The sequence below is a fragment of the Balaenoptera acutorostrata genome, chromosome 17 (assembly GCF_949987535.1).
Source record: "Balaenoptera acutorostrata chromosome 17, mBalAcu1.1, whole genome shotgun sequence".
Taxonomy (NCBI): Eukaryota; Metazoa; Chordata; class Mammalia; order Artiodactyla; family Balaenopteridae; genus Balaenoptera; species Balaenoptera acutorostrata.
Window position 1 is genome coordinate 1,003,400 of NC_080080.1, and position 27,917 is coordinate 1,031,316.

Sequence of the window (27,917 nt, forward strand, 5' to 3'; positions counted from 1 at the left end):
CCGCGGGGAGCGTCGCGCGGAGGGCCCAGGCGGCGCAGCGGGCCGTGCGCGCGGGCCGCGTCCCCCGCGTCCCGGCGCGTGGTAGAGCCCGCTGCTTCATTTCCCGTGCGCGGCCAACGCGGCCCTCCCTTTTTTTTGCCGTCGCGCGCCGCTGAGCCCTCCTCGTTGGTCGCCGCGTCCTTGGCTGGCGTGTGAGTACCGCGGGTTGCGCCGCCAGGCCCCCGGGGCCCGGGGGAGGACGGCCCGCGCTGCGCCGGCGGGTATTTGGTTGAGAACCGCCGGCAGGCCGGCTCCGGGAAGCGGGGCCGGGTGCGGGCTCGCGGCCGCGCAGAGGGGCGGAGCCCGCGGGCCACGTGCCGGCCGGACCCCTGTGGCTGCCCCGGCGGGAGGGCGGCTGCGGGAATGTCGGGGCCGCGCTGGCCCCCGCCCCGGTGGGTGACAAGTATGTCTGCCCACTTGTGACCCGGGCCTGTAGTCCCCCCTTTTTTTTGTCGACGTTTGTGGAGCACGTACCTCACGTCGGCTCTGGGCTTGGGGGACAGGCACGGGCCCAGTTTTCGTGGAACCTGGAGAGCTCATGAACTTGGGGAAGAATAACGGTGTGATTGCTGGGTGACTCAAATACGGCGTTCTCTGAGAGGGATGGAGAGTCTGGATTTGGATAAGGTGATCCGGGCAGGAGGCGATATCGAAGCCAGTCTCTGAAGGGAGGAGGATGCCTTCCTGAAAAGTGGGCACTTTCAGTGGAACGAAGAAGGGAAAGGCTTGTCCTGGAGCCAAGGGGGTGAATGGGGCGGGGACTAGCACGACAGGGTTTGCAGAGTTAAGGGCCACCCTGGAGCAAGAGAGCTGTTTGTGTGGCTGAATTTTGGGGTGGTCCCTGCTTGTCACGAGAGCAGATTGACCCTGACAAGTAACTGGTGAGGAGTAGGCCTGGCCTAGGTCGGGGAAGGACCCGGTCTTGCCTCAGAAGCATCTCTGACACCCCTAGCTCCTAGGGAGCCCTCAACATAAGTGGGTTGAGCCCCACCCCCGTGCCCAGCTCCAGACGTAGGTGTTCCCTGAGAAAGCTTGGCGCACAGACTCCAAGGAGCTGGTGCTCTGTGCCACCTCTGCGGGGCAGTCAGGTCTGGGCCCCGTGCCAGTGCCGGGGTGCCCTGCAGCTCTCCATCTCCTCACCTTGGAGCGCGGCTGCTGTGCCTTCCCTTAGAGGAGCCTGGGGGGCAAACATGCTTAACCAGTGTTTTTGTGAAGGAAGGTTTCTTGAAGGTGATCCTAAATAGGCGGACACAAAGAACGTCTCCAATGCGTCGTGCTCTGGTATTAGCTTTTCCAGGGCTGCAGCAGGAAATGCTGGCATGAGCCCTAGCCCTGTGTCCCTTTTTTTTTTTTTTTTTTTAAAGCTCAAACCTTGAGTGGTACATCTATTTTTTTATTTTTTTAAACTTTGGGTTTATTTATTTATATATATATATATTTATTTATTTATGGCTGTGTTGGGTCTTCGTTTCTGTGCGAGGGCTTTCTCTAGTTGCGGCAAGCGGGGCCACTCTTCATCGTGGTGCGCAGGCCTCTCACTATCGCGGCCTCTCTTATTGCAGAGCACAGGCTCCAGACGCGCAGGCTCAGTAATTGTGGCTCACGGGCCTAGTTGCTCCGCGGCATGTGGGATCTTCCCAGACAGGGCTCGAACCCGTGTCCCCTGCATTGGCAGGCGGATTCTCAACCACTGCGCCACCAGGGTGGCACGTGTGAATTCGAAGTGGGGGCAGTGTGACATTTGTGTGAAGTACAGGCATCAGAATGAGACACGGAGTCCCAGATTCTCACCTCACCGACCCGGAGCCTCAGTTTACCCCACTCCGTCTCGCAGCTGCGTGAGGTGTCAAGTGTACTCAGAATGGTTGAGGAGGCGCGTGCAGTGCTGGAGCCGCCCTAGGGAAGGGGGCACAGGCACCTGGCGGTCAGGGTAGATAGACCAGGGCACCACAGACTGGGATAGAAATAGAACCAACGGCCGTGATATTGTAGCACAGATGTCATGCACCTGGCTGGGCCTCAGGTGGGGTGACTTGGGCAGCCACAGTGTGAGGCCTGAGTCTTGGGGTGCAGGGGCCCCCGTCCCTGCCAGCAGGACAGGTTGGCATTTCTGAGTGGGGCTGGACTGTCCAGGAGTCAGAGGTGGGAAAGCTTCTGAGTAGGAATTTGGGGCTGTGGAGTTCGCCTCTAAAGAAAAGCAGAGGGCATCACTCCCATGCAGTTGCCCCACTACTCGGCTTGTTCTCATCAGCTGAAGCATGTTGAGTGCTCGCCCCATCCTCTTGGACGCTGCACGCATGGAAGCTCTGTTGTGCAGCACTCGTCCAGGCCACGCCAGCCAGGGGCCCCATCTCCCCACCCCTCACACCGATTCCCACTTCCTGTGGAAGGGGGGCAGAGAGCTTTGACCCCTGGGTGGATGACCTGGGAGCCCCTGCGTGTGTGTGCCTGCGACGGGGTCATGTGGGCACCTGGTTACCTGAGACTGTCTGGAGGATGAGAACGAGGTGTGGAGGACGGAGCCGGGGGAGGGGGCAACCCTCACCCCTCCCAGAAACCTTCCCCATTCACCCAGCCTCACGGGGACCTCTTGGCAGATTGGTGGGCACGGCTCTGCCAGGCCATGTCCTCACCTTCAGGACCCTCCACCCAGGAGTATCCTGGTCGGGGACTGCTGCCAGGTTCCCTGTACTGGCACTGCAAGAACTGCCCTCCCGGCTGGGCAGAGGCTGAGAAGGACTCCACAGCCCCCAAAGTCCCTCAGCACAGCCAGGGATGCTGATTCACAGGGCGCAGGGCTGGGGGAGCTGCAGAGGAAGAACTGCTCACTGCCTTCACCCCAGGTCCTGGTGGCTGGGTGGGCCGTGATCCCTCCGGGGCCTCCCACACCTCAGTGCCCCCTCTTACGGGAGCGGTCTTGGCATGCTTTACGCACCAGGGCTGGTCCTTAGTGGCAGGCAGCTCGCTCTTGGCCCTGCAGGTGCGGAGTACAGGGTGGGACTGCTTCCGCTGGGTCCTAGCTCTGGTGAGCTCTGCGCCCCGTGCTCCACTGTTACTGGGGAGAGAAGGCGCGGGAGAGGGAGACCCTACTGCTCCTGTAGGACGCCCGGGCCCTAGCCGAGAGCTCTGTGCTTCCCTGGTGGCGTCCTCGCGGGAAAGCGTTCAGACTCAGAGTGGTTCTTCTATTGGGAGAGATGGGCCCCGAGGAGCACGGGAGCGTTCAGGGCCGTGTTCAGGGATGGCGGAACGCAAGGAAACAGAGGTGGGCCCCTGCCTCTGACGTCGGGGGCTGTGCTGGCTGTCCTGGGGGCCTCGTCCTCCAGCAGCCCTGTGGGTGCTCTTGGCCCCATCCTGGCACTGGCTTTACCAGGCGGCCCTCAGCTGTCTGTGGTCGCCTCCCCAGGTGACAGCGCTCCTGTGCGGTGTCTCTGGGGAGCCCTCCTCCCGCCAGAGCCTTGCCACACGCCCCCTCCGGGAACCTCACCTGCTAAGAAGCCCCTCCGGTGGGTGTCTGCGGAGAGCCTGCGCGGGACCCCCGTGCACGCCTGTCTCCTACCTGCTAGCCTCTCTGTTTGCCCCGCAGGACACCTCGTGCACCCTGTCCAGGGCGTGACTTGATGCTGGCGTGCTGGCCGCGGTGTGGGGTAGACAGGGGAGGCCAGGGGCCTAGGTGGCATGGGTCCTCAGCTCCTGGTTGCCACCTCTTGTGGATTCAGGGCTGGGCACCCCGTCTGTCCTCTTGTGCACCCTTCGGTGCCGGCCTGCGGGGACAGCGTACCCTGCCCACGTGGCCTCTCGCCCCCATAGTGGCCCTGCTGAGGGAGAGGCCCTGTCCGGCGTGGGCACTGGGGCTGGGTGGCCGCCAAGACCTTCAGCCAGGTCCTTGTCGTCTTACACCTGGTCCAGCGGTCTGGACCCAGTGGAAGTGCAGGGGTGGGGGGAGCCCACCACAGCACAGATCCACGTGGAGAGTGGGGCGCTCGAGGTGCTGGCTCACCTCCCCAGGTTGGCTCAGCTCAGTGAGGAGCTCAGATGGGGCCTCCCGGGGCTGCCTGGCTCCGGCTAACAGGAACCCCAGCATCTGCCCATCTCGAGTGACGAAGGAGCAGCGCCGCCCTGAGCGCGGGCTCGGCTGCCCCCTGGGATTTGGGTGGTGGGTCTTTGCTCCAGTGCTCGCCTTTGTTCCCCACCAAACTTGCCTCCACGCCGCCTCACCGAGCAGCTTCTGAGAAGGCCCCCCAGCCTGCTCGGGCCACCCTGTCTGACTGTCTCTAACTTTGCTGCTTTCTCTTCATGCTGTCCTAGGAGATCAAAGCGAAAGTAAGTACTTGCCCGTCCCAGGTTCCTGTGTCCCCTTCACCCGAGCCAGGGGACCCCCAGCCCAGCCCTCACCATGCCCGGCAAGTCCTGACACCTCTGGGGCCAGGCTGCCGGCCTCGTTTCCTTGTCTGGACCTGTTGGGTGTGGCCTCAGTGCTTTCCTGGGCTGAGCCAGTTCCTGCCCGGGCAGTAGGGTGGGCACCCCATGAGCAGGTCAGGACTGGTGTGCACCTTCCACACCTGTGGGCAGGGCAGGGTGCCGCCGCCCTGGCCAGCCCCTGGTCTCAGGCCCTGTCCCTTGCTCACGGGCATCTTGAGAAGGGGCCTCCCCGCCCCCGAACTGTGGCCCTTAGAGCTCTGAGCAGAGCCTGGTCTGATGTCAGGAGCCGAGGACAGCGTTTAGGCTGCCAGGTTCACGCAGGGCTTCCGCACTGGGGGGTCAGCCTGGTGGGCAGGGCTGAAGGGGCCAGACCAGCCCTGACCCGCGCTGCGCTGCTTTCGTGAGGGTCCGCTGGAGAGGTCAGAGGGCAGACAAGCCCAGCCTGGTAGGCCTGCAGCCCTCGGGGACAGTGGGTGATGTCACAATGCCCCACCTCCTGGGCATGGGCTCCCGCCCCCCCAGCACTGCCTCTGCAGTCAGCCTGGCCTTGGTAAGTGTTGCTGGCCCGGGGAGGGAGGCTCGAGGGGGCGGTCAGGGACCTCTCCGAGCCTGGGCCTCCGCCCCTGCGTCGGGTGCCGTGAGAGAGCCCGGCGAGCCCCTCAGAGCACAAAGGGGAGTCTCCCTGAAGTCCCAGGTCGGTCAGGACTTGGCCCACACGTCCCGGGGTGATTGGAACTGGGTTTTGGTTTTGGTCGGGGGGCTGTGAGGGAAGGGCTGTAGACCCTGCGGTGAGTGGCAGGAAGGGCTTGCTGTCCCGGGGTGAAAGTCTGCCCCCTCTGGGGGCCTCCTCTCCTGGGGTGAGGGCCCAGCGGGTCTGCCCTCGCTTAGGCTGCACCAGGTGACCTCGCAGCAGCAGCAGACGCTGGGGCCGTCCTGAGGGCAAGCTGCTCAGCCCCGGGCCAGTCAGCCTGGTGCTTCTGCTTCTGGGTGGGCGCAGGGTTCAGAGCAGGGTCTGAGGGGAGGAGTCCCTGTGCTACTTAAGGCCATTCTCTAGAACAGGCCAGCCAGGTGTGAGCTCGGGGACCCCTAGGTGCACCCTAAGAGCAGACTGGCCTCCAGGGCTTTCTGGGCTTGAGCTGCTTCTAGCCGGAGGCTGCGGTGGCCCAGGCCCCTTGGTTCTCCTGAATAGGGGCCGCTGTAGAATTCTGGGCTGCCCAGCAAGGGGGCTAGCCTTTACGGAGCACCGTGCCCGGGAACAGAATGGGGGGCCCTGTGCCAGCGGCAGGGCCGAGGCCATCGCCTCGTGGCTGTTCGCACACGCCCTGTGGCCCAGCAGCCCTCAGTCTTGCACGGGGGCAGCAGGGGACGAGGGCTACTCTGAGCTCAGGCTTCTGGACAGAGGCTTATCCAGTAGCCACAGTGGCAGGTGTGCGGAGCCCCTTATACCAAAAGGCGCTGGAATGCGGGGAGGATCCCGCGTCCTAGGACAGGACTCGGAGGTTCCCACATGGTCCCTTTAGTTTAGGTGCACCCACGGGTGTGAGTTGATTGTCTCCTGGTCAGGAGGCATCGGCCGCTGACCAGGGAACCTGATTCTTAACTGCCAGAGCCACTGGGTTCCTTCCCTTTTAGACACTCGCTCCTTGGCGTCTCCCCTGATGTGGCCTCGCAGGGGTGGGCACTCCACCCTCTGCTCCCAGGTGCCCCTTGGCTAAGACCCTCCAGCTTCCCTTGGAACATGCACTGCTCAGGATGGCGGTGTGGCCGTGCAGGTGGGGGACTCAGATTAGGCAGAGTGTGCCAGGAGCGGGGCCATCCTCTGAGACCACCAAGTGCATTTCTATAAAACAGAAGCCCCAGTGCCTCCGGGAGGTGGCCAGGTTTAGCAAAAACACAGGACGTCCAGTTAAAGTTTCAGATGAACAGCGACTGACTTTTCAGAGTAAGTGAGTCTCTAATGTTTCACGGGACACACTTATCCTAAAACTCATTTGCTGTTGACGTAAAAGTTGAATTAGCTGAGTGCGTCTTGTGTTTATTTGGCAGCTGTTCTCGGGGTTCACCGAAGAGGTTTCTGTAGCCAGAGAGGTTTGGAAAGTGTTCTCTGGGCCCCCTTGGAGAGCCTGGGTGCATGTTGGATGAGAAAAGACAAGTTTTGCAGTTAGGATACACACACGCAAACACACCACGCGCTTTGTGCTCGTGTGTGTTTACTGCTTCCCCAGCTCCCCGTGCATGCTGCCCCGGGGCACCCCATCCGGGCGGCGAGCAGGGAGGGGCGGGGGCGCCGTCTGCCCACGGCCTGCGGTGTTGCAACTGCCCTTTGTGCTTGCTTTTTAACGCTGCGTGGAAGATGAGGAGCAGGAAGGCCTCCTGTGCCCTGGAGACGGTCTGGGAAGACAAGCAGAAGTATGGGGAAGCCGAGCGGCGCTTCTATGAGCACGAGGCCATGAGAGCCGCCGCCCAGCAGCCCCCGGCCGAGGCACTGGCAGTGAACGGGCCGGGCCGGGAGGAGGAGGCCGAGGAGGCGGACGCCCCCAACAGCAACGGCAACGGCAACGGCAGCGGCAGCGGCAGCGGCAGCGGCAGCAGCGAGCCCGGGAAGAGCCACAACGGGAAGAAGCCGTTGCAGAAGCCGAGGAAGCGCTCCCCGAAGGGCTGGCTCAGCCAGGCGGACCTGGCCCTCGTGGGCCTCTCAGCCGACCACGTCTGGCTGGACAAGCCGCTTTTCGACCAGGCGGAGAGCTCATACCACCAGAGGCTGGCAGATGCGGCCGCCCAGGCAGCCCAGCCCCCCGCCCTGGCCCCTGGGGCCCTCTGCGCCCACGGAAGCCAGGTGGCCTGCCACCACGTGACCTGGGGCGTCTGGGTCAACAAGTCTTCCTTCGACCAGGCTGAGCGGGCGTTCGTGGAGTGGTCTCAGGCCTTGCTGCTGGCCGCGGAGGGGAGTGGCGGGCAGGGGACTCCCGACACGGGCCAGTGGGCGGCCGCCCCCGACCTGCGCCTCATCCGCCAGCCCAGCCCGCCAGCCAACGGCCAGCCCCCGCTGGGCAGCCTGCAGGCGCTGGTGCGGGAGGTGTGGCTGGAGAAGCCCCGCTACGACGCGGCCGAGAGGGGCTTCTACGAGGCCCTGTTTGACGGCCACCCCCCCGGGAAGGTGCGCCTGCAGGAGCGAGCCGGTCAGGCTGAGGGCGCCCGGCACGGCCGCAGAGACCGGCGGGGCCGCAGCGCCATGGGAAGCCGGCGGCTCGGGCCGCGGCGGGTGGACGGGGAGGCCCCCTCTGCCCTGCCCTACCGGTACTTCCTGCACAAGGACGCTGAGGCCCCCTGGCTCAGCAAGCCGGCCTACGACAGCGCAGAGTGCCGCCACCACGCCGCCGAGGCCCTGCGCATGGCCTGGCGCCTCGAAGCTCCGTCCCTGGTTCACCGACCCAGCGCCCGGTCTGGCCCTTCCATGTCCAGCCTGAGACCCAAGTAGGGAAAACGTGCCGCGTGGGTGCCTGGGCTTCCCCTGGCCGGGCTGGGTGGCCGGCGTGCTCCCCTCCCTGCCCCCACCCAGGCGGGGCTCCTCCCAAGATTTCTGGACCCGCTGAGTTGGATGCTGGAGTGGGTCGGGCAGGGATAGCTATCTGCCCCTGGGGCATTGCAGCCTTTGGGGTCACCCCCACCAAGTTGGGGGAGGGAAGGGATCCACGTGGGCCTGAATCTGTCTTGCACAGGGTTTCCCCTTTGGCCAGGCAACTTCCAGAGTCTCCCCTGACTGTCATGGGACAGGGGAGCGATGAAGGCTCCCGGCCCCCAAGCCCCACTGGGCCTCTTGCCTGCCCGTCCCGCTGTCTCCCCTGTCTCCTTGTCCAGAACCACCTGAGGTGAGGTGGGTGTCTCAGGTGCTCTAGCACGTGGCTGGTCCAGCGGCCTGAGTCTGGAAGACACCCACTGGATGAGGCCAACTTGCCTTCAGCCTGTGGACCCAGGGGTCTGGCCCCCAGAGTGGTTTTATGCAGTGCCAGCTGGTCTCTGGAGGCCAGAGCCTGGCCATGGAAGGAATCCCTTAGCCCACTGGGCTCAGGCAGGCGGGCAGAGACGGACTCAGGGCAGACTGGGGGCCCCACAGTGGGGAGAGACCCTGGGCCGCAGGTGGGGCCAGAGGGGACGTGGAGGGACCTCCCTGGACCCCCGACTCCCGGCTGGAGCCCCTCGGCTCCTCGGTGGGGTTGGATGTGCTGGTTTGACGGGATCCTGGCCTCGGTGTGAGGGGCAGGGTGTGGGGCCCACTGCTGGGGGGGCGTTCCCCATCAGGCAGTACGTGTGCATGGGGTGGCATGGAACTGAAACTGTTCAGTGATGCCTCTTCGAGGTGGGGTGGAGGAGAGTCACGGGGCTCAACCTCCCTTGTCCCGGGGGGATACTTGGCGAGGTCCAGTGATGGCCTGGGATCCTCAGCAAAGAGAGTTGGTGAGGTTGGGCCCTTTTCTGTTGCGCTTGGTGAGGGACAGGGCGGTCCTGAGTCAGCAGACTTTGTCACCTGTGAGAGTTCCGGGCTCTGGGCCCAGGTCCGTGGCAGCTCCCCCGCCTTGCCGAGCGGTGGGAAAGCAGCAGACTGAAGACGTGCCCATACAGCGACTTGCAAAAACGGACAGTGGTGGGATCTGGCTCACAGGCCGGAGTTTGCCAGGCCCTGGTCTAGAGCAGCAGTTCTCAAACTTGCTGGTCTTGTGATGTTAAAGAGCTTTTGTTTTGTCTATTAGTTTTTCCTATATTAGTAATTAAATGCAGAAGCACTTATTTGTTGAAAAATACTAACAAGCTTGTTACACGTTAACGATATTTATGCAAGAAATAACTTTCCTGTAACAAAAAAGTTCAGTGAACTAAGTGGCCTTGTTTTACATTTTTGCAAATCTTGTGTCTGGCTTAATAGGAGGCAGCTGGATTCTTAAACCTGCTTGTGCATTGTCTGTTGGTGTATATTGTGTGATAAATCCAGCCTTGAACAGTTGTGCGATTGGAAAAGGGAGGACCTTGGGGACCCCCAGAGGTTCCTGGCCATGCTTTGAGAGCCGCTGGTCTTGGGGACTGGCCTGGTGACCACCCGCCTTAGCACTGAAGGAAGCCCGTGTGGGGTGGGGGAGGGGTTCGCAGGCTCGTTGTGGTCCGTGCTGAGAACCTCTGGTGCTCTGCCCTGGGGCCTGGAGCCCTTGTCACCCAAGGACCAGGACGGCCTGCCCTGCACCCTCGGGGTCCGGGCTGTCGGAAGGGGCACTTGTGCAAGCCAGCCCTGGGGTCTGCGAGGAGGTACCCCCTCCTCCCGGCCAGGTTGTCTTAGTCTCTCCTCCCCTCTCAACAGAAAAATGGCCACAAACTTTCTAGTGCACGAGAAGATCTGGTTTGACAAGTTCAAATATGATGATGCAGAAAGGAAATTCTACGAGCAGATGAACGGGCCCGTGGCCGGCTCCTCACGCCAGGTAGGGGCAGCTGCGCTTGGGGTCTCGGGGTGTCTGTGCCAGCACAGGGGGACATGGCACGTTGGGCCCAGGTAGCCCTGCTGCAGGTGCTGGGGTTGGTTCTTCAGAGGGCGGCTGGCTGGCTCCCAAGGAGCTGGAGCTATTCTTGTGTCTCATGTGGGCAGGGCGCTCCCAGCATCTCTAGGTGCCCATCAGGACCTGCGACACGTGGCCCGGCTGGCCTTGCAGGCCGCGTGCACCTCAGGCCCTGTCGTCAGGGCCACAGGACTCCATCCTCTTCCGTCCTCAGCCCTGTGAGCTTTTGTTTTGTGCAGGGCTTTCCTGCTCTCTCCACACGAGGCTGGCTTTTTAAATTTTTTTTTTTTTTTTTTTTTAATGAGTTGTTTTTTCTGCACCATCTGCAGGAGAACGGCGCCAGCGTGATCCTCCGTGACATCGCGAGAGCCAGAGAAAACATCCAGAAGTCCCTGGCCGGAGTGAGTACCGCCCTCACGCCAAACGGCATGCCTGGCGTTTCCCCCGGTACCGCTGATGATGTTGCCCCTTTGGAGCGAAGTCGGGGTGCGGCGTGCGGGGCTGGGTTCCGGGAGAAGACGTCCTTGCTGAGCTTGCTGGCGCTCACCCGGGACTCCCCACCTTGCCACGGCCGCTCCTGTGGTACCAGGCCTGAGGCCTTTTCCTTCCTGCTCGCTCCCTGCTCCGAGCGTGTGAGGGGCTGGCGCGTGCCGTGCTTCCTCCCTTCCCTCTTAGGCGTGGCCCTCCCCGGAGAGATGGGTTCACAGGGTGTGCTGAGTCCAAGTCATAGAGTCACCACCATCTTGAATTTGAGGCCCAGAGAGGGGCCCTGCAGCGCAGCTCGGGCTCCAGGTCCCACGTGAGATCAGGAGAGGGAAACGGTCATGTCCAGTCTGTCCCCAGCCTGGCGGGGGGTGTGTGTCCCTCGGGGTGGCAGCCCTGCTGCCCCACCTTCCTTCTCAGAGGATTGTCTGGGCTACAGAGTGGTGTCCCAGCCTCGAGGGCCACGTGTCAGCAGAGCTGTGTTCCTTCTGGAGACTCCAGGAGAGAATCCATTTTCTTGCCTTTTCCACCTTTGAGAAAGCTGCCCACATTCCTTGGCCTATGGCTTCTAGCCAGCAGCGTCACGAACTTTGACATCTATTTCTGTCACATTTCTTTCTCTCTCCTGCTTCTCTCTTACGGGGACCCTTGTGATGATACTGGGCCCACCTGGATAATCCAGGGTGGCCTCCCCACATCCAGATCCTCAATCTCATCACATCTGCAGAGTCCCTTTTGCCACACGAGGTCACCTTCTTACAGGGTTTGGGGACGTATTTGGGAACTTTCTGCCTGCCACAGCTGGCTCGGATATCCTGGTTCCTGGCCATCAGCTGGGCGGCCCTGGGTGGGTGTCCCCCAGGAAGTGGTGGCACCACTGTCTGCCCAGCAGGCCCTGCTTTACGCTCGGCCCCCACACGCTGCTGCCTTGCCTTCTGCCCATTAGCCGCAAATCCCACCTGCCACCCTCTGCTTGCCTGAGCAAGTTCAGACCAGGCAGCCACGGGATTTAGGTGGTGCAAGGTCTTTGCACTCAGGCCAGGCATGTTGGGCTCAAGTGCTCAGAAGGCTGCAGCCAGGGGCTCAGCAGCTCTGGGGCTGCGGCCCTGGAGATTCTTAGGCTGTTAGAACTCTTCCCCCACTGGGCCTCAGGGCCCTGGCTTCTGGGGTCAGCTTCGGGGTCCCGGTCTTCAGGGAATGCACCTGGGCAGCTGTTAGGGCTTGGGGACTGGTCTGCTTAGGCTGCTGTAATAATGAAGCAGCACAGACCAGGTGACCGAAACAACAGAAATTTATCTTTTGACGATCAGGAGGTTCAAAGTCCAGGATCAGGGTGTGGTGGGGTCGGTTCCTCTTTGGCACGTAAATGGCTGTTTTCTTCCTGTGTTTTCTCTCTGTGTTCAAATTTTTTTACATGAGGACACCGGTCATTGGATTAGGACCACCCTAATAACGTCATTGTGACTGATTACCACTGTGAAGACCCCATTTTCAAATAATCTCCCACTTTGAGGCCCTGGCAGCAGGGGCTTCCACATGAACTTCAGAGGAACATCATTCAGCTGCCAGCGGACCCGGGAAGGGTGCTACTGGCCCAGGCCCATGCTTGGATTTGGGTAGAGTGGGGCTCAGCAGACACTGGGATTCCAGAGGTTCCTGGGGACTGCGCGTGGTGCCAGGCACAGGGCTGGAGGCCGGGATGGGGGGTTCTGGATTCGGAACCTTGGTGTGGCACTGCCCCCGAGGCTACCAGGTGGCTGCCTGCGGCCTCCCAACAGCCTGGTCTCTCCCCTGCCACTTCCTCTTGGCCTTGCAGCAGGTGGGGCCTCGCCCGCCCAGAGCCTGCATCCTCGGGACCCGTCCACAGTTGGTCCTCACTTGGTGGTGTTGCCGGGGCTGTGTCGGGAGGTCCCCGGGCCCAGGCAGCAGGCACAGGAGGGCAAAGGCTTGAGGCTCCAGCCCGCCTTGAGGCACCGGGACCTGGTTCATTTGCTTAGCGGGCACAGATCCACCGGGAGAGACGGCCTGGCCTTGGGGAAGCCTGCTGAGAGGGGGTGGGGCCTGAGTGCAGGTTGGCGGGGGCTGGCGGGGCTTCGTGGGGAACAGCTGGTCCTGGATTTCATCCCTGTGCCACGGAAGCCGTTGGACCTTCTTAGTGGGAATGGTCCTGGGAGCTGAGCCGTGGGAAGTAGGCTGGAGAGGAGGTCACGTGCCAGGTGGTGGCGGCTGCGACTCGGCAGGGGTGGTCAGCTGTGGGTGGGCGGGGCTGCCATTTACTAAGCAGAGCGGGAGCTGGGGGGTGGACGCTTGGGTTGATCTGAGGAGGGCGGTGGCGTGAGCAGAGCCCACCCTGGTCCTGGGGGCTGGTCAGTGCTCCTTCCCCAGCGACGCAGCGCCCCTTGGCCAGCTCTGCTGGGAGTTCTGTGTAGTGGGAGCTGGTGGGTCTAGGAGACGGTGTCAGCTTAGCACTGCCCACCGGTCCCGGGGCAGGGAGCCAGGCATACGTCAGCCTGTCCTCTCTGGAGACCTTCACCTTGGTAGTGCCCTGGGGGTGTGCAGACCACGGGAGGAGGCCACCCCGTCTATGGCTTCCCTACGGCTGCTTGGTGGGTGGGCCCCAGGCCTTTATCTTGACTGGACACTAGAGGAGGGCAGCAGCCCTCTGGGAAGGGCCAGGTGCACTGGGCACCATCCTTGGAGCCACTGCATTGGGCTGTAGGGGGTGCTGAATGGCCTGCATGCAGGCCCCTGGGGTGTAACTTGGGCCTGAGCTGTGGCATCCTGTGGGTGAGCTCCCTGGGCAGTGCTGCCTGGGTCAGATGACGGGGGCTCCCGGTCAGGGAGGAGCCAGAGGAGGCTGGTGGCCAGGCCAGGGTCCCTGGGCCACCCAGAGCTTTCAAAGGCAGGCAGGTGTGTGGCCCTGGCTGCTGCGGGGTGGCTGCCCCCTGCTCTGGCATGCTCCTTCCTCCTGCCCCCGGTGGGCTCCTCCACTGCTGTCCCCTCCTGTTTCCAGCTCAAGGCTGTGTTGCTCGGTCTTCCTGAGGCGCTGGGTCTGGCTGCCCCTGGAGCTGTGAGTCCTTTGCTTCCTGCCGCCCACCAGGCAGTGGCAGCCATGGCTCAGCTCTGCGCTGCCTCCACGTTGGGGCCGCCCTGGGCTCCTGCTTCCCGTCCTGTGCTTGGCTGGATGCCACTGTGGCCTCAGGCTCGCAGGGCTTCCTCTCCCCTTGCCTGGGTGGAGCATGGCCGGCGGACCCCGTGGGGCTTGATGGGCTTCTCATCCAGCTTAGGGCTCTGCTTCAGAACGGCTGTGAACGGGGGGGACCCCTAGGAGCAGGCTAGGGTATGAGCCCTTCCTCGCCCCCTGCCTTGCAGAGCTCAGGCCCTGGGGCCTCCAGCGGGCCCGGTGGAGACCCCAGTGAGCTGGTCATCCGGATTGCCAGCCTGGAAGTGGAGAACCAGAGCCTGCGAGGGGGTGAGGCCCTGGGCCTGATGGGCGGGGGGGCCCCACCCCAGCCCCTGCTGCCTGACCAGCATCCCCTTTGCCCCCGCAGTGGTGCAGGATCTGCAGCAGGCTGTCTCCAAGCTGGAGGCCCGGCTGAGTGCGCTAGAGAAGAGCTTGCCCGCCCACCGGGCCACAGCTCCGCAGACCCAGGTGAGGGCCCTTCCCCCGCCAGGGACCCACGCCTGGCACTGAGGAGCAGGAGGCCCTCCCGGCTCCCGGCCCCCACGTGGGCTGGCCCAGGCAGCAGTGGAGGGCTAGAGGCCTGGGGTCCTGACTGCATGGGTCCCAGTCTCCCCTCCCATGTGGCAGCACGTGTCTCCCATGCGCCAAGTGGAGCCCCCCGCCAGGAAGGTGGCCACCGCCACGGAGGACGACGAGGACGACGACATTGACCTGTTCGGCAGCGACGAGGAGGGGGACAAGGAGGCGGCCCGGCTGCGGGAGGAGAGGCTGCGGCAGTACGCCGAGAGGAAGGCCAAGAAGCCTGCCCCGGTGGCCAAGTCCTCCATCCTCCTGGACGTCAAGCCTGTGAGTGGCTCGCCTCTGACCCTCCCCTCCCGGTGCCCTGTGGTCCTGGGGGGATCAGCGCCGGGCAGGGCAGGAGTAAACTCAGACTGTGTTCATGGCGGGAGTGGGCTCTGACCCAGCCCTCCTCCCCTCTCCTCCCCAGTGGGATGACGAGACGGACATGGCCCAGCTGGAGGCCTGCGTGCGCTCCGTCCAGCTGGACGGGCTGACCTGGGGGGGCTCCAAGCTGATGCCCGTGGGCTACGGTATCCACAAGCTGCAGATCCAGTGTGTGGTGGAGGACGACAAGGTGGGCACGGACCTGCTGGAAGAGGAGATCACCAAGTTCGAGGAGCACGTGAGTGAGGGGCCCACACAGGGTAGGGGCCTGGGGTGTCCCAAGTGAACCTCTGGCCAGGCACGTGGGCGCTTGGGCCTTTGGGAAGCAGGGCTCTGTGTGACCACCAGCCTCCCTCTCCACAGGTGCAGAGCGTTGACATTGCTGCTTTCAACAAGATCTGAGCCCTAGCACTGGCCTGAGCGTGTGAAGCCTTGCAGCCAATAAAGACTGAGATTCCAGCCCTCTGGCTCCTGTGCTGGTTTGGGCCCTGTGGGTGGGCGCGTTCAGTGAGCGCCACTCTGCCAGGCCCCCAGCCTCAGACTCGGCCGGCATCTCATGGTGCTGCCCCTGCACCAGTGGCCACTGCCCTTCTCCCCGTTCTGGGTCTCTTCACAGCCCTCCTGTGGCTGTGTGAGCCCACTCTTCTGCTTGCCCCTCCTGTTCCCCTGACTCTCACCTCTCAGTTGCAAGTGGGACATCCAGGTCTACCTCTAACAGAGTGTACATTGTTTCTTTCCTTCACTGTGGGAGGCGTCCCAGTCTTCCACCGTCTCCATTCTGCTTCCTTTTGATGAGCTGTCCCCATGGGTACAAAAGTGCCAGTCTGGAACTATCCAGGGAAGAGGTCCCAGAGGCCGTCCTGGCCCTGCTGTTGCGACTACAGTCACGTGCCCCATCGGGTCTGACCTGTTTTTAAAACCCTGCCGGGTATCCGACCGTTTCTAGGAAGGAGGCTGGGCTTCTTCCCTTAGCCCTGAGGCCCCTGCTGCCTGCTGGAGACCTGGGCCCTTGACAGATCCCATGATGCACTGCCCTGTGGAATTGTGCCCACTGTGCTGCCTGGGCCCCCACCCCCCTCCCCAGTCTGGGCAGGACTTGTGTCACTAGTGGTTCTTCCCCTGGACCCAGCGTGGCTGGTGAGAAAGAGTGGGTTGTGGTTACTCTGGTCAGAGCTGGTGGCCTCCAAGGGCCCTCAGGATTCGTGTGGGGCTTAGCGTGCAGAACCTGAGAGCCTTCGGTGCCAGCTGGTGGCGGATGAGCGGCCCCCTCGTTCTGTCGGCACCACACTGCTACCCGAACAGCGTGGCGTGCGCCTTGCCTAGGTGTGCTGGCCGCGAGCTGCCCTGCCCAGACCTGGGGTGGCTTCCGGGCGGGCGAGGATGGAGTCCGGCTGGACGTGGAGTTCAAATTGCCCTCTTCCACCCTCTCCCCGCGCTGCCCAGACTTGGCCGCGCGGCCGGGGGCAGGACAGACCATGCTCCAAGGGGCCACGGGGAGCTGGGCTGACCAGCGAGAGCACAAGCCCCCACCTCGAGCCACGGTCCGGCTGCTGAGACCGCTCAGAGAGCGTCCGGAGGCCAGCGGCCCGCCCTGACGGTTCCGGTTGCCAGGAAAGGCGGTGGCTCCACGGTGTCCCAACCCGCAGGCGGGGCGGGCCCTGGCCAGCGCGGCGTCACGCGGGCGGGGCGGCCAGAGTCCAGGGCGCCAGGGCAGCGGCCGGAGTCCGATGGCGGCGGAGCAGGACCCCGAGGGGCGCGCGGCGGCGCGGCCGCTGCTCACCGACCTGTACCAGGCCACCATGGCGCTGGGCTACTGGCGCGCCGGCCGGGCGCAGGAGGCGGCCGAGTTCGAGCTCTTCTTCCGCCGCTGCCCGTTCGGCGGAGCCTTCGCCTTGGCCGCAGGGCTGCGCGACTGCGTGCGTTTCGTGCGCGCCTTCCGCCTGAGGGACGCAGGTAGCCCCGCCCCGGGCAGCCCCCGGGCCCGGCCGCCCCGGCGAGCCCTCGCCCACCGCGGCCTCTGTCGCCCCCAGACGTGCAGTTCCTGGCCTCGGTGCTGCCCCCAGACACAGACCCCGCGTTCTTCCAGCATCTTCGTGCCCTCGACTGCTCCGGGGTGACAGTGCGGGCCCTGCCCGAGGGCTCCCTCGCCTTCCCCGGCGTGAGTCCGGGGGGAGCGGGACACGGGGGATGGGCCAGAGCAGGGCCGGGCGGCGCCGAGCTGACAGCCCGCCCCGCAGGTGCCGCTGCTGCAGGTGTCCGGGCCGCTCCTGGTGGTGCAGCTGCTGGAGACGCCGCTCCTCTGCCTGGTCAGCTACGCCAGGTGGGGCCCGGGCTGCCAGGTGGGGCCTGGGGCGGGACACCGGCCTCCCGCCCGAGGCCGGAAGCCTGGGCTCCCGGAGAAGGAGCGCGGACTTCCGGGCCCGGACCTGTGGGGCGTGGCCCGTGGGGGCGGAGCGCTGGGCCGGGACCCTGGCACGGGCCTCCAGCTCACGCTGCTCGGGTTTTCGGGAGAGGCCGCGCTCTGGGCGGCTTCCCGGCCCTCACCGCGGGTCCCCTGCCCCCTTGCTCCCGCAGCCTCATCGCCACGAACGCCGCGCGGCTTCGCCTGATCGCAGGGCCGGAGAAGCGGCTGCTGGAGCTGGGGCTTCGGCGGGCTCAGGGCCCCGACGGGGGTCTCACCGCCTCTACCTACAGCTACCTGGGCGGTGAGGGCCAGGAGACGGAGGCCTGGTTTGGGGGAGGAGGAGGCCAGCCCTGAGACTCCGTTCAGTGCCTGAAGTCCCCCAACTTTGCCTGATGCCCTGACCCAGGCTTCGATGGCAGCAGCAACATGCTCGCAGGACAGCTGCGGGGCGTGCCGGTGGCCGGGACCCTGGCGCACTCCTTCATCACTTCCTTTTCAGGCACCGAGGTGCCCCCTGACCCGGTCAGTACCCCTGTCCCCCCAGCTGGACTCCAGAGGGCAGACCCCCAAGCCGAGCCCTTCCCGGGAAGCAGGAGAGGCCAGTCCCTGCTCTGCGCACAGGCAGATACCACGCCTGGCCCACCCTAGCCACCCCGGGCAGGTGGTCTCAGTGCGGCACTGGGAAGCTGGCAGGCAGGTGGCTCAGACTCTCTGCTGGGGTTGAACCAGTCCGCACCCTGCGCTCTGGGTCCTCCATCCTTCACCAACCCTTCTCCACAGATGTTGGCTCCAGCGGCTGGTCAGGGCCCCAGGGTGGACCTGGCCTCCCGCGTGGAGACGTGGCTGGGGCGTGTCTGTGGCCACCTGGGGCTGGGGGGTGCAGCAGCCACACCGGGGTGAGCGGGCAGCCTTCGTGGCCTATGCCCTGGCCTTTCCCCGGGCCTTCCAGGGCCTGCTGGACACCTACAGTGTGCGGAGGTGAGGCCCGGGCATCCCCCAGGGTGGGCTCAGCAGAGCAGCAGCAGACCCCCTACCCCCATGTCCCCACCTGCAGGAGTGGTCTCCCCAACTTCCTGGCTGTAGCCCTGGCACTGGAGGAGCTGGGCTACCAGGCAGTGGGAGTGAGGCTGGACAGTGGCGACCTGCTTCAGCAGGCTCAGGAGACCCGCGGCGTCTTCCGAACCGTGGCGGCCCAGTGAGTCCCCCTGGGAAGGGCTTTGCCTTCTGAGAGACCCCCTCCGGGTCAGGAATATTGGGATGGGACAGAGGGAGGGAGGGACCGTGCCTCTCCCACCGTGACGCTCTCTGAGGTGCTGCTACCTCAGTAGAGATACTGCAGCCTTAGCAAGGAAGCTGGGGTGGGCTCGCCCAGGGGCCCATAGGCACAAAGGCCAGAGCCAGTGTGGCTGAGGGCAGATTATCAGGTGGCGGGGAGACGGCACGACTGGGTTGGGAGGGGGCCGGGCGAGTCAGGAACGTCTGAGGGGCTGCCCCCGTCACAGGTTCCGGGTGCCCTGGCTGGAGTCCATCCCCATTGCTGTCAGCAACAACATTGATGAGGAGGAGCTGGCCAGGCTGGCCCAGAAGGTAGGCGGGGCAGGGGCAGCCCAGAGGGTGGCTCGGGGGGCCCTGGGCCTGCAGATGCTGGCCGAGCTCAGTGCCCCGCCCCCCCACCCCCCTCCAGGGCAGTGAAGTGAACGTCATCGGCATCGGTACTAGCGTGGTCACCTGCCCTCGCCAGCCTTCCCTGGGCTGTGTCTACAAGGTGGAGACAGGGTCCGGGGCCCAGTGGGGATGGGCTGGGGATGGACCATGGGTCCGGGGCCCAGTGGGGATGGGCTGGGGATGGACCATGGGTCCGGGGAGAAGGGTCCAGCTAGCTCAGCACCCTGTCCCTGTAGCTGGTGTCCGTGGGTGGCCAGCCGCGGATGAAGCTGACTGAGGACCCCGAGAAGCAGACATTGCCTGGGAGCAAGGCTGCCTTCCGGCTCCTGGGCTCCGATGGTGAGGCCCCTCCCACCCTCCGCAGTTCAGCTCAAGGCCCCAGGCCCCGTGCATGCCTGGCTCCCTCACATGCGCACGCACACAGGGGCTCTGCTGTTAGACGTGCTGCAGTTAGCAGAGGAGCCGCCTCCCCAGGCTGGCCAGGAGCTCAGAGTCTGGCCTCGAGGGACCCAGGAGTCCTGTACCGTGAGGCCGGCACACGTGGAGCCGCTGCTGCGACTCTGGGTCCAGCAGGGACAGGTGACTGCCCTTAGCCAGCCCCCCCCTTAGCCTGCACCTTCAACTCAAATCAAGCTGGGACACCTGACCTCGAGCCAGCCCCTTCCTCCCTCTTCCCCCCAGCTGTGTGAGCCCCTCCCATCTCTGGCCGAATCTAGAGCCTTCGCCCAGCGGTCCCTGAGCCGTCTGAGTCCTGCCCACAGGCGGCTTGAGCAGCCTGCACTGTACCAGGTGGGTGTAGGGCCCACATCATCAACCCGCCCTGTGCCCTCTCTCCCCCCACGGCCACCCATCGTCCCCCCCCCTCCCTGTAGGTGGCGCTGTCTGAGAAGCTCCGGGCCCTGGTGGACAGACTGAGTGCCAGAGGTGCCCTCTGAGAATCCCCTGCTGGGAGCTGCCTGAAATTAACATGAGTCACTCACTGTCCCCACAGCTTGTCATGTGTCGTTTCTTCGCCCAGTCTGCCACTCACTGGACCCCCAGGGCTTCCCAGGGTGGGCTGGAGTCAGGAGTCAGCATGAGGGTTCATCCTCCCAGGGAAGAGCCCGGCCCGGCCAGGGCAGGTAGGCAGCCCCGTGCTGAGGCCTGAGGTCGGCTAAGGCCGGGGGTGGGGGTCGGTATCTGAGGCTTGGGGAGCTGGACTGTAGGGGCAGATCCGGGGCAGGACAGGGCAGGGCTGTGGGGAAAGGGAGGGGGCTTTGGTGCCCAACTAGGAGCTGGGGGGGTTACTGGAAGACCTCTCCATGCTAGAGGCTCGAGGAGGGGTGGGGATGAAGTGCCAGACGGAGGGGCTCCGGGATTCCCCCCGGGCGGGGCGGGCTCGGTGGGACACCTCAAGCTTCCCCAGCCAAGGAGAGGCCTGGGTGTCCCCTGCCACTGCTGCTGCCAGCCCTGCGGGACCCTGTGCCCCTGGGCTCCACCCATCTGGCTCCCTGTCGGCCCTGGCACCTGTCACGGCATGGACTAGGCCTGGGCCCTGGGGACCCAGCTCCTGCCCCTGCAGTCCTGGGAAAGGAGAGGCGGGCTCAGGTCCTGCCTGCACTAGAGCTGGTGAAGGTGAGGGAGCAGGACTGGCTCAGCTCTGGGCACCTGGCCAGGCTCCTGGGCCGGCCCTGCCTCTGTGTGGCAGGCTCGTCAGGTCTCCACCGGCTTTGGCTCCGGAGGAGCCACTCAGGAGAGAGGTTTGAGGCTCTGCAGGACAGAGGGCGGGGCCGGGGCCTCTCCCGCCTGGGTGGGGGACACGAGCAGGCGAGGGCGTGGGGGAATGCTGACTGCCCAGGGTGCTTCCCGGAGCGCTTCTGCCTGCCCAGGTATTTGGCCAGACCAGCTCTTCTGGCTCCCCTGGCCCAGGCTGGGCAGTGGCCGCTGCGCTGTTGGGTGAGGGTGACAGTGGGGATGTGGGGCAGAGGCCCGGTCAGGCCAGCCCTGGGGAGCAGGAGGCTTGGAGAGAGATACAGACTCCGCCTGCCGCCACACGCACAACAGAACATGCACCAGGCCCCAGGAACCCACAGGTCACCACTTCTGAGCTGCGCACTTCCTCAGTGCCAGGACCCAGACACTCCCCCACCACCACCACCGTGATCCATCCGGTGATGTCAGTCACCTGCAAGGGCACCTGGGAGGCACAGGGCAGCTCCTCTTGCTTCCGGCTCCAGCCCAGGGCTGCTCCGAATCATCCGCATGCCCGGGATGTCCGGCCGGGTCAGGATGCAGAGAGGAGAGCCCAGCCCCTGGCCGCAAGCGCAGCCTGGACCTGACGGCTTCTTTAGCGCTGAGTCAGGCGAGGCCTCAGCTCAGGGCTGGGCCCAGACTTCTAAAACCTGCTGGGGCCTCCTCAGAGCTCTCCACACCTGCCCAGGGTTCCCTGCCCAGACGGGTCGGAAGTCAGGGTCAGGGACCCTTCCCCCCCTCCCCTTGCAGATCCACTGTCTCCCAGGGACCTTGCTTGCCCCTTTCCCAGGGCCTGGTGGGCAGAGCCTAGGCTGGCCACTCACCAACAACGGTCTGGGCGAGAAGACCCTTCAAAAGCCCCTGCGGGCACCACACTTGGGGACACCCCCGTGTGGCTCCCCGACCCCCCCCCCCCCACAGAGCATGCACATGCACACGCACGCACACACACCCACACGCCGCCACGCCTGTCCCTGGGCCCGCCTGCCTGGGGCCTGCTTCTAGGTCAGGCCTGGGCACGGCTTCTGGGAGGACCAGTGCCAGGCACTGCAGGCTGGGCCCGGCTGAGCAGCTCAGTGTGTGCGGCGGCCATGGCTGGGGGCGCGTGGGGCTGGGCCCAGGGGGCCCCCGTGGGAGCCCTAACCCTGACGGCTCTGGCTGAAGGGATCCGGGCCAGCCAGGGGCAGCCCCCGGGACCCCCTTCCACCGGCCCTCAGCCCGAACCTGAGCTTGAACGCGGGGTAGAGCCTGGGCGGGCAGCCGCCATTCCCCCAGCTGGCAGTGAGCCCTTCTCCCAACCTCCTGCCCAGGAGCCAGCCCCTGAGGGACCTGGTCGTTGTCTGGTGAGCAGGAGGGATGCCTGGGCGGTAAAGGGGGACGGAGCTGGGAAACGACAGAAAGGCGCAGGGGCTTTGTCGAGAGCTGGGACGGGGTGGGGAGGAAGAGAGTGGGAGAGGCAAGGGGGTCTCATAGGCTCCCCTCGCCCCCACTCCCAGACTCCCCAGAGTTCCTTGGAAGAGGGGGCCCTCGCAGACCTGGCGTCGTACACGGCTGCCTGTCTGGAAGAGGCTGGCTTTGCGGGAACGCAGGCAACAGCACTCACCCTGTCCTCCGCCCTGGAGGCCCGCAGGGAGCGGCTGGAGGACCAGGTTCGCCCCCGTCCCCTCCCTGCCCTCAGAGTCTCCCGCCTGGTCCCCTCCAGGGTTGGGGGTTGGAGGGAGCAGCCCCCTTCAGGCCGCAGCTGCTTGGTCAGGGTACCGAGGGTAACGTGCGGGGGTCACGGAGACTGGACCACTGACGTCCGCCCCTCCACGCCAGGTGCACGGCCTTGTGCGAGGGCTGCTGGCACAGGTGCCCAGCCTGGCGGAGCAGAGGCCCCAGCGGGTGGCCCTGCGGGTGCTGAGCACACTGGCCCTGGAGCACTCTCGGGACGTGGTGTGCGCACTGCTGCCGTGCTCACTGCCCCCTGACCGGTAACCCGCCCCGCCCCGCCGGACGCCGCATCCCCCGTGGCCCCGACGCAGCTTCCTTCCCCTTTCCGGCTTGCTGTGGAGACTGGCCCAGGGTGGGGGGGGGGGGGTCATGGCGGGGCAGGGCCTTCCCTGCCTTCCGCTCCTGCCTCTCATCCACTGAGGGTCCTCAGTGCTGGGTTCCAGGCTTGGGGCCTGCCTTCTCTCTCCCGGTCTCTGCTGGAGCCCAGCCTGGCGGGGTGTGCTTCTGAGCAAGCCAGGTGGCTGCTGCACCCCAACGCCCCTGGCTCTTTGGTTAGTCTGCCCCAGGAGAAGTTATCTGTGGTTTTATTCTCTACGGTGATTGTTCATAATGCCAGGTTTGCTTCACCATTGCTGGCCGAACAGGGTTCTGAGTGGTCCCTGCCGGGCAGCTGATCTTGCAGACTTGGCTCTGTTGTGGTCTGCACAGATGCCACTTATTTTGTTTCTCTGGGATTGCGGGGTTGATCACCTGCCCCTTCTCCTGCTGGAGTCCTAGTGGCCGCCTCCCCGATCTGGAGACTCCCCTCATCCCAGTGCCAGGCCCTGGCTCACATGCCCCGTGCCCCCAGGGCGGCAGCCGAGCTTTGGCGCAGCCTGAGCCAGAACCAGCGCGTGAATGGGCAGGTGCTGGTGCAGCTGCTGTGGGTGCTAAAGGGCTCGGCCAGATCCCAGCTGGAGGCACTGGCGGTAGGTGGCATTGCCAGGGGACTCCCCGGGCCCTGGCCCAAGGGGACAGGAGAGTCTGGCCTCAGGGGGTTGGGGGCAGCAGGCTCTCACCCGAGTCACACCCATCCATAACGTCTCTCAAGCACAGAGGCTTTGTCCTCGCCGGGTCTGCGTGCGCTGTCTGAGCCTGAACGAGCCCCTTGTTCCATAGGCCACTTGCGCCCTTGGGGAGATGCTGGCTGTGTCCGGCTGCGTGGGTGCCACACAGGGCTTCTACCCGCACCTTCTCCTTGTGCTGGTCACACAGCTACATGAGCTGGCCCGGGACCCATGCCCCCCTGACATCCCCAAGGTTTGGGCCCCATCCCACCAAGGGCTACCGTACAGCCACGCCAGGTGAGGGGTGCACACCGGGGGGAGTGAGGGCTGGGCCAGTGCCCTCCCGGCCCTCACTGCCCATTCGTCTGCTGCCCCCCCGCCAGCTGCACAGTGGAGGCCTTGAAGGCCCTGCTCACCGGGGATGGCTGCCGCACGGTGGTCACGTGCATGGAGCAGGCTGGAGGCTGGAGCAGACTGGCGGAAGCCCACACCCACCTGGAGGGAGTCCTGCTGCTGGCCAGGTGCAGGGCAGGGCTGTGGGATAAGAGGCAGGGGCGTGGGGGTTGTGGGGTAGAGGCTTCTTGAGGGGCGAGGCCGGAAGCGGAGGGAGAGCTCCCATTTCCGCCCCATCACAGTGCCATGGTGGCGCATGCCGACCACCACCTGCGAGGCCTGTTCGCAGACTTGCTGCCCCAGCTGCGCAGCGCGAAAGATGCACAGCGCCTCACGGCTATGGCCTTCTTCACCGGAGTGAGCCCGCTTCCAGGATGGGTGGTGAGGGGTGACCATGGACTTGGGCCCTAAGCGGCCGGGCCGGCACGGGAACGCGAGCGTGCTGACCCTGTGTCCCCCCGCCCAGCTATTGCAGAGCCGGCCCACCGCACGGCTTCTGCGGGAGGAGGTCATCCTGGAGCGGCTCTGCGCTTGGCAGGGCGACCCCGAGCCCACCGTGCGCTGGCTGGGCCTGCTGGGCCTCGGCCACCTGGCGCTGGACCGCGGGAAGGTGAGGGGCACGACTGGGCGGGGTCTGGGCGGGGTCTGCGAGGGGTCTCCCACGAGTCCCTGTCCCTGCAGGTGCGTCACGTGAGCACGCTGCTGCCCGCGCTCCTGGGCGCGCTAGGCGAGGGTGACGCGCGGCTCGTGGGCGCCGCACTGGGGGCGCTGCGGAGGGTCCTGATGCGGCCGCGGGCGCCGGTGCGGCTCCTGAGCGCTGAGCTGGGACCGCGCCTCCCACCGCTTCTGGACGACGTGAGCCCGGCCCCGCCCCGCCCTCCGGCCCCGCCCCGCCCCGCCCGCCGTCACCACCCCCTCCCCAGGCTCTCCCTGGGTTCCCCAACCAGGCCCCACTCCTGGCCCCCAGATCACGCCCCCAGACGGCAGCCGTCCGGACACCCTCTCCCTGCTGGCTCCGCCCTGACCGCGCCCTCCTATGCAGGTTCGGGACTCGGTCCGCTCCTCGGCGGTCGGGCTCCTCGGGACGCTGGTGCGGCGCGGCCGGGGCGGGCTCCGGGTGGGGCTCCGCGGCCCCCTCAGGAAGCTGGTGCTGCAGAGTCTCGTGCCGCTGCTGTTGCGACTGTACGACCCCAGCCGGGACACCAGTGAGGTCAGCCCCCCCAAGACTGTCCCATGGCTGTCTCCATCGGGCTCCACCCACCCCCACGACAGCTGCCTCTCCAAAGATTACAGGTCAGGGACTTCCCCCAGGACCTCAGGTGCAGGTGACATGCGCAACCAGGTTCCTGGTCTTTCCTGGGCCGCCTGCTCCTCCACCCCTCATCCTGGCCACCTCCCCCCTCCCAGGCCATTTCTTGCCACTTTCTGGACTCCTAACCTTGCTCCCTTCCCCTGTTCCAGAGCTCAGAGTGGACCCTGGCCCTCTGTGACCAGGCCCTGCGCTGGGGCCTGCTGGAGGAGATGGTCACCGTGGCCCACTGCGACAGCCCTGAGGCCCTAAGCCGCATCTGCCACCGCCTGGTCAGTGGGGGGAGGGCAGGGACAGTGAGGGGGTATGGCCAGCTGCCCACTTGGTCCAACATACACCAGGGCCACTCCCCCCACACTGAGTCTTCCCACCCTTCCAGTCAAGGTGGTGGCAGGTCTAAAGCCTCGGGTCCTGATGCCATGTCCTGGGGGATCCCCAGGGTCCTCAGCCCCTGGGCTCACCTCTGCGGCCTCCTTTCCATGCAGAATTGGCCCTCCGGTCCTGCCATGAGCTCTTCTGTCCCCAGGTTCAGTGGTACCCAAGTCACGTGCCCCGCTTCCTGAGCCAGACCCAGGGCTACCTGCGGAGCCCACAGGACTCCCTGCGCTGGGCAGCTGTTGTGCTCATGGGTAAGGCAGTCCTGGTGTCACACTGTCCCTTGCACCTAGGGCTCTGGGAGCTGGGCCAGCCCCTCCCTGCTGTGGGCATGGGGCCAGCACTCAGGGTTTGCTTTGGTCCAGGCTTCCTGGTCCATCACTCAAGCCCCAGCCACATCAACCAGGACCTGCTAGACAATCTGTTCCAGGGTGAGGACCCGACTCACCGGGGCATGGGGTTCCGGAAAGGCGGTGGGTGCTAGGGCGGAGCGGATGGGAATGGATGGATGGAGGGCTGGGGCCCTGGGGCCCTCCCGCCCCATGAACTGCCCTGTCCCCACAGACCTGGGGCAGCTGCAGGGTGACCGTGAGGCCACTGTGGTGGCAGCGGCACAAGCGTCCACCCAGCAGGTGGTGCTGCTGGCTCAGGTGCAGCACCCTCCCTGCCGTGGGCGCCTCCTGGGCCTCCTGCGCCTTCCCTGCCTGGGCCGGCACCACGCCCGCCCTGCCCGGCCCCCACCAGTCTACAGGCAGCCCGTTCCAGCACCACCGGAGCCCTGCTGGCCCCTGGGGCTGCTCAGGACCAGGCTGAGCCTGACTGGCCCACCCTCCGGGTGGGAGCCAGGGTGCTGAGTCTGGCACCCCACCGCCCTGTGGCCAGTCTTGGCAGGGGCAGATCTGCAGAAGAGGCCCCCCCTTGAGGGGCACCCTGGGCTCGGTGCTGGGCACCAATGCCTGCCCCCCGGAGCCACGCAAGGCCTGTTGCACACAAAGAGCCCTCTCCGGGAGCTCACCCCCCAGGCAGCCCTGCGACCTAGAGGGGGCACGCACCTTCTGACGGAGCACCATTTCACCCTCAGCCTCTTGCCTCGTATACCCCTGGGTCCATCTGTCCCCCCTCAGCCCCCTGCCTGGATGACACCTGACCTCCCGGGCCGAGGCCTGGTGGGGGACACTGTGAAGCTGGCACAGCCCTGGGAGGCGGTGCCGTGATGGGCTGCCCTCTGCCTGGGCCCTCCCGGCCACCCCAGCAGCCCATCATCACCCCTTGTCACGTGCTCCACTCCTCGCGGGCCACGTCCTGGCCTGAGGTTCTGAGGTTCCTGGCCAAGAGCACTGATCTGTCCTCCGGTCCACACCCGCTGCCCCGCAGCCTGGCCCCATTCCTGCCCCTGCCCTCCCACTTACCATGTCAGACCCCACCTGGGCCTTCTCCGGAAGCTGTCCCCTGACCTCCCCACTGGACACCACAGGCCTGAGATGACACCTGCGGGCTCGGGCGTGGGCTGCCAGCATTTGCAGCCCACCAGGCCGAGCTGTCGCACTGGCACCCCAGCACCCTGCTCAGGGCTGAACGGAGGCGTGACTGGACGTGTGGGGAAGAGGCCCCTGGGGACGCCTCCGAGGCCGTGACCCAATCCGTCCAGACCCTGGACGGGCGGCTTCCTCCACCTTGAGGTGTCCTCTTGCCCTTTCAGGGCCCCCAAAGCTGCCTCCTCAGAGGAGGCGGCCTTAACTCACACAGCCTCTTGAAGGCTGGGGTCCTGCCCATCCCTGTGGAAAGCGTTTAAAATAAACACACAGATCCTAGGGGTTCAGCGTCTGTCTGGGGCCTGGGTCCGGGCCAAGGCGGGGTTCTGATGAGCTGGGCCTGGTCCGAGATCGGGCTCGGGCTAAGATTACAAGGAAGACAGCACGTAGACAGGAGTTTGGGTCAGCTCCGGGGTGGGCGGGAGGTCAGGCAGGCTTCACCCTGAGCTGAGAAGCTGTGCTTTGGGCCTGCGCATGCCGCATGCCGAGCCGATGGGGTCGGAGCTCAGCAGGAAGGGGTTGGCGTCTCCTCGTAGGTCATTCCCAGGGCAGGGGAGGCTCAGGCCGAGGGCACTGGTCTGCCTGAAGCCAGGGGTATGGTTTGGGGTATTGGTTCAGCTTCTCCAAAGCAGATGCCAAAACTGGATTAAACTACGAGAAATGTATCGGGGTACACGCTGGAGAGGCCAGGAGGCTGTCAGACCCCCATGAAGGAGAGGAGGAGGGAAGGGAGGTTGGTGGGAATGTCCTCAGGGGGTTCTTCAGCCTGTCACCCATCAAGGAGGCTCCAGCTCCCAGGCGTGGGGTTCCCTCCTCAGCTTCCACGGCTGCAGGCGGAGTCCACGAGGAGTATCCTCACAGCCGCCTGACTTGGTCTGGGTCTGGGCCTGGGCTCAGCAGGAGCCTGGTGGACCTCAGTGGCAGCCCCCATGGGCAGAAGCAAGCCTGGCCCCCACTGCTTGCAGCCCAGGAGCCAGAAGCTGGGTGGGCATTTGATGCCCATTTCCCCCACCAGGCACACGCTTGTCCCACTGCAGAGCACAGCTGGGCAGGCTAGCGGCAAACCCCACAGTGATGCCCACTGGAAAGGAGAGCCCAGCCTCAGATGAGGGCTCGGGCAGGCAGCACCCCGTCTC

General features: G+C 65.3%; 2 protein-coding genes across 5 annotated transcripts; both read left to right on the forward strand.

The window, feature by feature from the left end:
• The first annotated feature begins 49 nt into the window (after positions 1–49).
• Positions 50–15,072, forward strand: EEF1D (eukaryotic translation elongation factor 1 delta). Of its 4 annotated transcripts, XM_057532309.1 has the most exons (11): positions 157–191; positions 4,345–4,359; positions 6,812–7,932; positions 9,806–9,926; positions 10,331–10,402; positions 13,498–13,554; positions 13,857–13,956; positions 14,036–14,136; positions 14,296–14,514; positions 14,657–14,851; positions 14,977–15,072. In XM_057532309.1, exons 3-11 carry the CDS (start codon positions 6,812–6,814, stop codon positions 15,013–15,015), a joined length of 2,025 nt encoding a protein of 674 aa, XP_057388292.1. In that variant the 5' UTR covers positions 157–191; positions 4,345–4,359; the 3' UTR covers positions 15,016–15,072. The 4 variants fall into 4 exon arrangements, with proteins under 4 accessions (XP_057388293.1, XP_057388294.1, XP_057388292.1 ...); XM_057532308.1 differs by lacking the exons at positions 157–191; positions 4,345–4,359 and adding an exon at positions 628–666; XM_057532310.1 differs by lacking the exons at positions 4,345–4,359; positions 6,812–7,932 and having other exon boundaries at positions 50–191.
• Positions 15,073–15,215: 143 nt separating this feature from the next.
• Positions 15,216–27,093, forward strand: LOC103007203 (maestro heat-like repeat-containing protein family member 6). Its single transcript, XM_057532307.1, is given in 29 exon segments — positions 15,216–16,566; positions 16,644–16,771; positions 16,851–16,933; positions 17,188–17,318; positions 17,424–17,539; positions 17,798–17,890; positions 17,892–17,995; positions 18,072–18,212; positions 18,520–18,604; positions 18,702–18,782; positions 18,919–19,021; positions 19,107–19,261; positions 19,364–19,471; positions 19,674–19,803; positions 21,578–21,756; positions 21,910–22,062; positions 22,232–22,386; positions 22,977–23,094; positions 23,285–23,469; positions 23,556–23,693; positions 23,808–23,922; positions 24,032–24,175; positions 24,247–24,420; positions 24,608–24,775; positions 25,027–25,146; positions 25,401–25,503; positions 25,615–25,680; positions 25,814–25,997; positions 25,999–27,093. Coding segments are annotated over 29 exon segments (3,750 nt in total). The 5' UTR covers positions 15,216–16,340; the 3' UTR covers positions 26,063–27,093.
• Positions 27,094–27,917: the final 824 nt, after the last annotated feature.

Bases quoted from the DNA above. Each gene is read 5' to 3' on its own strand.
- EEF1D (XM_057532308.1), top strand. From the start codon at position 643: ATGGAGAGTCTGGATTTGGATAAG. The intron at 9,927-10,330 runs GTAGGGGCAGCT...CACCATCTGCAG, and splicing joins TGGCCGGCTCCTCACGCCAG to GAGAACGGCGCCAGCGTGAT. The intron at 14,515-14,656 runs GTGAGTGGCTCG...TCTCCTCCCCAG, and splicing joins TCCTCCTGGACGTCAAGCCT to TGGGATGACGAGACGGACAT.